Genomic DNA, 9,175 nt, shown 5'->3' with positions numbered 1-9,175 from the left:
ATATTAAAATACATATCTACATAGTTTCTTTTGCCAGTTAATATATATTTTCACTATTTACTTTTTATAAATTAAAAATATAATGAGGGGTTTAAAATGAAATTATAAAAAATGTTATAAAAAGATGTAACATGAAGTTTATATATAAACTAAAGGACGCTAAGTATAAATGAATAAAATATTAAAAAAAAAAGGATTGTAATAAAAGTTGAATATAATATAATAATTTTGAATGGAAACACAGAACACAAAACCTACATTATCAACTTGATGTTAAGGAACATTGTGGCGATGTGCAAGATCAATTAATCGGTTTTATCAAATGAAGTAAAAAGTTAGTAGCTAAATAAATTAACAATAACTTTTTCATATGAGTTGTACCGAAGCCAAATAGCAATAAACGTAGGCTTCGTTATGGCAATGGTTGCAATTGAAAATTTCAACACAACATGCTGCGTTGATTAATTTTGTATCAATCTTTTCCTTTTCCATCCAAGATTCCTGAAAATGCATTTTCCTCTTCTTCAATTTCTGCTTCTGTTTCCTCACTGACCCCCAAAAAAAAATGCAATAACCCATGGATCTGAGATTATAATTTATAAATATGTTATAAATGAATATATATATATATATATATATATATATATATATATATATATATATATATATATATTCCTGATGAACATTAGGCATTTTCCTTATTAATATGGCCAACCACATTTGTGTCTATTCTCATCCTTATTTATTTTCATTAATTATAAATTTCCCTATAAATTGCATCACCTCAATCGTCACTCTTTTTGTTCAAAAAGAAAAATGTAAAAAATAGATGTGCTTACTATCAATTATGTTATTCACCCGAAGAATACCAGGAGATAAGATTTACATGAAGATTGAATTGCAATCGATATGCAGGGGAAACTCCATAACCCAAAGCACAAGAAATATCCAATTCAAGAAACACCAGAACCTAAAAACACAAAAAGATCTACAAACCTCAAGTACAAAATCCAGATTAATCATGAAAAAACCAGAAAAAATAAGACGTTAAAACCCAAATGAAACTACATATCATGTCAAAACAGTTATTAGGCAGGAAAGGAACGCAAAATGGTTTATATGCCAAAAATTTCAGAAAAAAGAAAAATCTACAAATCTGATCAACAAGTAATGAAAATCTTCAAAGTTCTTGTGTTCAAATGCCTAATATGCTTCTTCTTTCATCCAAATTAGATTTGCAGTATTCCTTTTAATTTAAGGTTTTGGTAACAACCCAAGACTTCAGATCAAGACTTATCTTTATATGCTTTGGGAAAGAGCGAGAAAGAAGGAATAAGATCAGTGCTACTCCTCTAGATATAAAAGCAGAATATTATCATTAAGAATAATCTCACTTTTAATGCCTATGTCGTATATTTTAACGTCGACAAAATCAGGGGCTTATCAATGGTCACTTTGTGCGAATAACGTGAAGTGCGATTAAATACAATAAATGACATAAAAATAACCCGGATTGTTAGTCTTACGGATCCAGTGAAGGAATAGTATTCCGTAAAGATGCAATTTTCCTAATTTTAACCTTCTCAGGAACCAAATTACCATAAAACTTTATATACAAAACCCCTAGCAAAGTTTCTTCCAATAAACCTCTAGCAAACGCTGTTAGCTTGTTACCTGAAACATCCAATAAGAAGAGAAAGGGTTGAAGAACATGCCACATAAAACCATAAAATAAACATCAATGGGAAAACACAACAAAGATGACCAATAAAATCTCTAATCTCTGAATGATGAAAGCTATGACAAAGAAGCACGAACCTTCTGATGCGTGAGATGTGGCCGACGACCGTTAGGGTTGGAGAGAAGGAGAGACGATATATGAATGAAAATCAAATGGGATTTCCTTCAAGATAAATGAATGTGTGAAAATTCAGAACAAGTTCTGAGATGGTGAAGCAAGAACCCGCTTCTAGGGTTTTATGTCCTTTTGAAAGTCGATGGAGAGAATAGGCTGGCGGTCATGATTCTCGGTGATGAGTAGCTAATTTCTCGGCTTTAAATTGGAAACTATTATCACTTTCCAACTTATTGTTATAAGAAAAATCCGAATTTAAAATTCAAAATTCAAAAGTAATAAGATAAATCGGATTTGGAGATAGCAGATTAATAGTTTGAGCGGGAAACATCAAAATAGTTTCTTCAGGAGATGACATGTGGCATAGAGTAGGCGTAAGAAGGAGCCATGTGGCAATCTAGAGAGTGTTTTATTAGGAGTAGATTATTATTATTATTATTATTATTATTATTATTATTATTATTATTTTGGATTTGAGGATATGAGTTTCTACACCACATGCTCATTTGACTTGCACCCATAAAATTATATTATTTGTCATGAAAAAAATATGTCATACATAACGGTTTAACATTTATTCAATTGACGGTTGAGAAAAAAAGACATATTCACCCTCGACGGCGTCTTCCTTCATCGTGGCCATCCTCAGTGTCGCATCTTAAACACAACCATCACTGGCGCATATAAAGCCAAACATTTGTTAGTAATAAGGGATGAACATATTGTTTGGATTCTCTGAAAGTTGTGATTCACTATCAAATTGAAGTATTTCGATGATACAGATCGAACACTCAACTGGATGAAATTCAAAGATACGAAATCAGAGAATGTATCTGAAAATGTTATTGAAGACGTACCAAAAAATTGACACAAAAATGACTATATGATTCTTGTATGGAAACTGTCACTAGACAGTTACAAAATGTTATAAAAGACTACCAAACCTGTCATTAAATGGATCTCAGAGAAAAAATGATCAACTTTCTAAAATTGGATTTTCGATCCCAGCCATGGGCTTGCCCCTTGGATCCCACCAGGGGTTGCCGACCCTGGGACTCCACTCCCAGGGGCATTGCCCCCGGAGCCTCGTTCATTTAGGGGTTTCACCCCTAAATAATAGTATACTTTGAATCTTAAAAAACTTGAACAAGTATGCACTCCTACACCATCCTAATTTGTTCAAAATTCAACAAGATCACTTTTGGTCAACATATTTAATCCTATTACACTTAAATAATATTGATGATATAAAATCACCAACACCATTGTTGCCTCTGAACCCAACTCTCGACTCCCAAGCTATCGTCAGTGCATTTGAATCCAACCCTCACTTCATCTGGACCATATCATCGTTGTCTTCCTTCCCTGCACCCATTGAACTTACAAATATGTGAAGATCCATATTGCTGATTTTCTTTTCTGATTATGGGTTTCGAGTTGGACATTAGGTTTATCTAATTTTCTTTTTGGTTTTGTATAGATTTTCAGTCGTGCAACCATGATTTTGTTTTAGGATATGCCAAATTTACAATATATGAACGAGTAACAGAATACTTGAAATGATAACAAAATATAACAATGTATGCATTTTAAAGTAAAATCTTTATTTAAGTTGCACACGATGCTATCTTATCTTTTAAAGATCCTTGATTATCTATTTCTGTTGTGGTTTTCTTTTCGCCTTTTGGTAAATCATTATGCGTAAATGAATCTAATCTTTTTTACTTTGTTCCCATTGCTCAACAAAATTCATTAATCACAAAAAATTCCAATTAGAAACATACTATTAAGTTCTTATACAAACTAAAATTATATGTAATATAATAATACATATAATACAATAATACAAATAACTAATTCATTGAAACACGTAATAACCTAATGATAAATTAAATATTCTTCTACCTTTTATTCCTATTTTTGTTTCTACCTATTTAAGATGATGTATAAATTTAACATCTCAATCAAACTAAAATTAAATTGAATGACACATGTCACCATCTAAAATATATAGGAAGATAGTAGGAACAAAAAAATAAAAAAATATATAATTTCTCTAACCTAATTTATTAGAGACATTCAGATAAAAATATAAAATGAATGCAACCCAACCTAAATTGGTAAGAAATAAGTCAACTTAAAATTATGTTTGACGAACTAAAAACAAATAATTGAGTAATTAAGATAATAAAAATATATCATCATATCCCTAAATAACGAATTCACATGCATTGAAATTGATATGAAATAAGAAACGAGGGGAACTCTTCAAAAAGTGGCAGCATCAAATGTTTATCAGAGAGGTGGGTATGAGCAACGTCCAAAGGGACGTTATTGGGTGTTATAACGCGTGAACACCATCCTCCTTCCTCGTTATCGCGTGTTGTTCCCCGTTACCACCATAATACGTTATAACGCATTTTTTTGTCTTTTTTCCTAATAATGCAGGTGTGAGCGTTGCCCATACATACCAATCTCAGCGAAATATGTTTTTTCAATTACAACTTTTTTTTTTAACGGGTAAGACCATTTGAAGCCTAAGTCCTCTTGCTTGACAATTATATATATATATATAGGCGATGACCCACTCTTTACATCTATATGACTATACCATTGATCATTGTAGATTTTGATGTTTTTGATTTTGTGACTCATTTTCACGAAATTCCATATAAAAGGAGCTTCGTTTAGACTTTAGAGTTTGAGTTGTTTATTTAGTGTATAAAATATCAAAATGTTGTTTTGAAATATAATTTTATACAGACAGTAACATTCAATCCGTCTGAAATTCTTTTTAAAATAAATCTACTTACAAAAGTAAGCAGTAAGCATGCCAAGTGTCTATCTATGTAGTTTTTAAAAAAAAAAAAAGGGTTTCTTGGTTTTATGAAGAGGCAAAGTAACATTCTCTCTTTCTAGCTGCCGCGATCTCGATTTTGTAGGTAAATTTAAACTTTCAAATATTAAATATATATGGGCATCAGATCCGAAGCATTCTCAAAACATCACACCACACACCCCACGTGCATCCACTCATCCTCTTTGTCCCCTTTTCTCTTTACATCTTTTATTTATATTTATTTCAGAAACTACACATATAGGAGTATATTTATATTTATTTATTTGAGTTTTTTCACTTGCCTACAAACCGACTAGTCTACAAAAAGTTAAAAGAATTTTGAGTTGATGCTGTAGCGTGGATTTTGACATGTTAAGGAATCAAATTCCAATCAATAATTATTTCACATATCAGCATCACTTCACTTCGATGTTGAATTTTTATTGGCTTCTTTAATTATTTTGTTTGTAAAATTTCGGATTTGAAGATTCGACCAATTAATTGTTGTTTACACATCACATCTAGTGAGTTGATATGTTTTAGTCCATTGGCTCGTACTATGTATCTTTTTTGTTTAATAGGTTTTTAATTCTTCCAATAAAGGGGTTTCTCAAGGCTCAAGTAATTTCGCAGCGAGTACATGTTTTAAAAGTTCTAAAGTAGCAACTGCGCATTACTATCGTATTGCAGTTTACTATACATACTGTTAATGTATCATGTCAATCATATTGAGTTCATGAATTTTAACTAAATTACTTCAAATACTTTTTTATCTCTCCTTGTTACAGATAATTGTTTACATTGGTTACTTTGCTTAAATTTGGAGAAGAAAATATCAAAAGAAGACAAATGTAGGCATATATGGGTTGCTGCCAAATCTTTCAAAAAAAAAAAAAAATTTACAAAATAAACACTAATTTTGAACTCACTAGTTCCATCGAAAGTAGTCCTTTTATTTCAGACAAAATTTTTTAAATCTTTCCTCATTTTAGTATTTTACATATTTTTTAGGAAATCTGTCTCAAAATCAACAAATCATTATCATTTTCACATTACCGATCTCTTTTTCTGTAAAAATGGTTTTTGAAGATCACAACAAATCAAAATTCATTTTTGTAACAAAAATATAATTTTAGCAATAATATGAACAATTTAGGAGTTTGCAGCAAATAATAAATTTTGCTATAAGCCATTGCAAAATTGTCGGTTACCTATCTATAGAAAAAATAAAAATGGATATTTTGTAGCAAATCATATACGATAGTGCTAGGCAGCATTGTCTTTTTCTCTTAAATTGTAAAATAAGATGACTATTGGTGTAATTATAAAAATATATTTATTATTTATCCACACACCTTTTTATTAAGTATTTACTTGCTTTCTAGAAAGACTCCTAAGAAAATTAGTTGCTTCCACAACAAGAGATTCCGTATCGAATTCCATTGATATATATTGTTTTAACACTCAAGCATCCATTAATGGTGGATGAATTCTAATTCTAATTTATATTTAAATGTCGAACTAAGAAAAACATTTAAGAGGATTAATTGGTAATAGTAACAAATTAACGATACAACACGACTAGTATGATGACTTTGGAGACAATACATAAAGCCTTTTTGTACTGCACAAGTACCAATTCTAAAAAGAACATTCACTGGTTAATTCAAAATGCAAAAAGTGTGACTCCCAAATTACAAAAAAGCCACTTTTTCCGTTTCTCACACCAAATTCATTAACGACAACACACATGCATCCGGATCCGGTTCACTTTTAAGGGAAACAACTTTAAACTTATATAAAAAAACAAAAAAGTCATATCTTATTATTTATACAAATAACTAATTTCAATTTTATTAACTTGTTTAATTTATGATTAAGACCCAAAAGTATTAAAATACAACGACCCTTCTTGAATTGGAATAATTTGCTTTCATGTGGAAAGTATGATCAAGATAAGACTTTCCAATTCCATATACACCCATTTTGTATGGACGGATGAAATCAACAGAATAATGTCTGCACCCTTACGAATATTATTAACTAACTATTTAAATTCAACAAATCCAGAGATAAGAACACTAAAATATGTGAAATTTGTAGAAATGTAAAATATTAAATGTGGTGGGTTCAGATCCCTATGTTATGTTATGCAAATGGAAAAAAAAATAAATAAATAAAAATATATTGATAGTCATAGTCATACCCCACAAAAATTACTGACACTGTGGTGTGTAACAGTAGTGCAGGCCAGAAAGGAGGGACTGAAGTCTGAATAGATGTATGCAAATAGTGATAGTTATATATTTGTTGCAGAATGAGAAGAAGCTTCTAAAATGGTGTAGTACACAAATCAAGGAAATTAAAGCAGATGTTTTACACATAGTTAGGAATTGATGTGCCTATACATATATAAAGAGTGGATTCCATATCTGGATTAATTAATTACTTACTGACATAATTAACCTAAACAAACTGAAATATGAAATTAGAGACAGCGAGGAATTAATGCTCGTAAGAATTATTAAGAACAGTTAACGGAGAAGAAGAAAGAGAAGAAGGCATATCTGGTCATGTAATTTAGCCTAGTTTTCACCTGGTTGAATATCGGAGAATTATGGCTTTAAACGAACCCACTGGTATCTACCTTCCATTGGAACATCGTTCACGATATCAAAGTTGTACCTGATGAATCAAAAACAACAACAAAATTAGTGTAAAATGTAAATGCTGTTTGTACTTTATACTGGACTGGAATAATAAAGCCTGTCATTGGCATGCTTACTTGTCCGCGAATCGTTTTTGTTCTTTCTTTTCCGCTGTGGAGAAAAACTCATCAATCTCCGCCGCCGTTGGAAGATTTGATACTGACACTGTTACCGGTTTACGACGGGAAGTTGCTGCTGTCTGTGGTGGTGGTGCGGAGGCTGGTGGTTGCGTTTTCGTTGTTGACGGTGATTCCATTTCTTCTGAATCTCCACAAATCTCACTTAAAGAACACGTCTCTCTACTGTAAATTACAGAAACACGAATCAAAAAGATTACGCCGTTGAAGTTGTTTATGTAGAGAACATGAAATGGTAAAATTTATGAAAATTAAGAATCGTTTTATTAATTACTTTTCGGTTTCAGAAATTAGAAGAGGTTACTTGACATTGGAATTGATGAAGAGGAAGATGAAATTAATTACTAACCTGAAACCGTCATTGCTGGACATGGAGGCTTCAGTTTGGAAACGAAGCTCCGCCTGCAATTAAACATTCAAAGACTTAATTAATTCACCATAATTGATCAAATGTAAAACGATTTTCATTTCTCTCACATCCAGATTCCAGACGAAGCATATATAACTTGTGAATTTTGAAATTTACCTTCAGATCTAAGCTCAAATCATTTTTGAAACATTGAGACGACACAACATGATCACAACAACCAGATTCCGCCGAAGAAATGATATCCTCCGGGAAATTCACGTCGACTCCACTTCGGCACTGATTTTCCAGCTGAACAGCATTCTCTTGATCTAGAGGATCGAATCTTCTTCTCTTACCGGAACCGGAGCTTGTAGCCTCCGTCTCTCTGCTCCGCCGCACACCGCTATGTAATTTTGAATCGTCCATCACTGAAATCTGATCAGGTTCTCTCTCTAGAGATATCTATTAACACTACTCAACTCGTTGAAGAGAGAGAATAAACGGGCAATACATATATATTAATCGGACGGTGGAAAGTTACGGAGTTTGTTATTTTCTTTCGAAAAACTCTGCTACTTTCCTTTTTTTTCTTTTTTTCCCCTTAAAATAAAAACAGTTAGGTATTTATTTAAAATTTAAATTACTTTTTACTAAAAGTTAGTTCAAAGTTTTTTTTTTTTTTTTTTTTTTTTTTTTTTTTTCACACAACCGATAATGATATAACATATTAACATGTATTCTTAATTCTTACAACAGATGTACAAGAACTTGTTTGGACGAAGTAAATTGAATAAATAATTTGAAACTACACTCGAATCAGTTGGTTAACTGTTTTAATTTTTTCAAAATTTTAGTTTTTGATTCCGTACTTATTATATATATATATATATATATATATATATATATATATATATATATATATTTACTATCTTATAAAATAAATCTAATTATTTCTAAAAATAGATTGATTATAATAATATTATTCTTTTAAGACGTTCAAATGATAAAGCTGATAGTACAAGTAACCATTAATAAAATAATATTAAATTTTAACCATATTTTGAATTCAAATATTTATCATCAAATCTCCTTATATTTCTCAGCAATTTGATATGGTTCCCTAAAATCTCGAATTCATTCAAATTTTGAACCCTTTTAGATATTCTTAAATTTAGCATGCTGATTCAAATATCCCTTCAATCGTATATACCTCTTTGTTCCCTTCTCTGCTATAAAGCCTACCGTTCAGGAACAAAAAAAGACTTCATCTCCCAAATAACACCATAG

General features: G+C 30.9%; 1 protein-coding gene across 3 annotated transcripts; it reads right to left on the bottom strand.

Annotated features, from left to right (window-relative positions):
• Window positions 1–370: 370 nt before the first annotated feature.
• LOC145047301 (cyclin-dependent kinase inhibitor 7-like) lies at window positions 371–8,409 on the bottom strand. 3 transcript variants are annotated; one of them, XM_078995553.1, is made up of 5 exons: window positions 8,066–8,406; window positions 7,889–7,941; window positions 7,480–7,704; window positions 7,291–7,379; window positions 371–583 (listed from the first exon to the last, which is right to left on the bottom strand). In XM_078995553.1, exons 1-4 carry the CDS (start codon window positions 8,312–8,314, stop codon window positions 7,310–7,312), a joined length of 597 nt encoding a protein of 198 aa, XP_078851679.1. In that variant the 5' UTR covers window positions 8,315–8,406; the 3' UTR covers window positions 371–583; window positions 7,291–7,309. The 3 variants fall into 3 exon arrangements, with proteins under 3 accessions (XP_078851679.1, XP_078851678.1, XP_078851680.1); XM_078995552.1 differs by lacking the exon at window positions 371–583 and adding an exon at window positions 2,987–3,220 and having other exon boundaries at window positions 8,066–8,405; XM_078995554.1 differs by lacking the exon at window positions 371–583 and having other exon boundaries at window positions 7,024–7,379; window positions 7,480–7,701; window positions 8,066–8,409.
• Between the last annotated feature and the right edge of the window lie 766 nt (window positions 8,410–9,175).

This window comes from Lactuca saligna, chromosome 5, assembly GCF_052625555.1.
Source record: "Lactuca saligna cultivar CGN05327 chromosome 5, ASM5262555v1, whole genome shotgun sequence".
Lineage (NCBI taxonomy): Eukaryota > Viridiplantae > Streptophyta > Magnoliopsida > Asterales > Asteraceae > Lactuca > Lactuca saligna.
The sequence above is the reverse complement of the archived record's forward strand: the minus strand, read 5'-3'. Positions and strand labels throughout refer to the sequence as shown.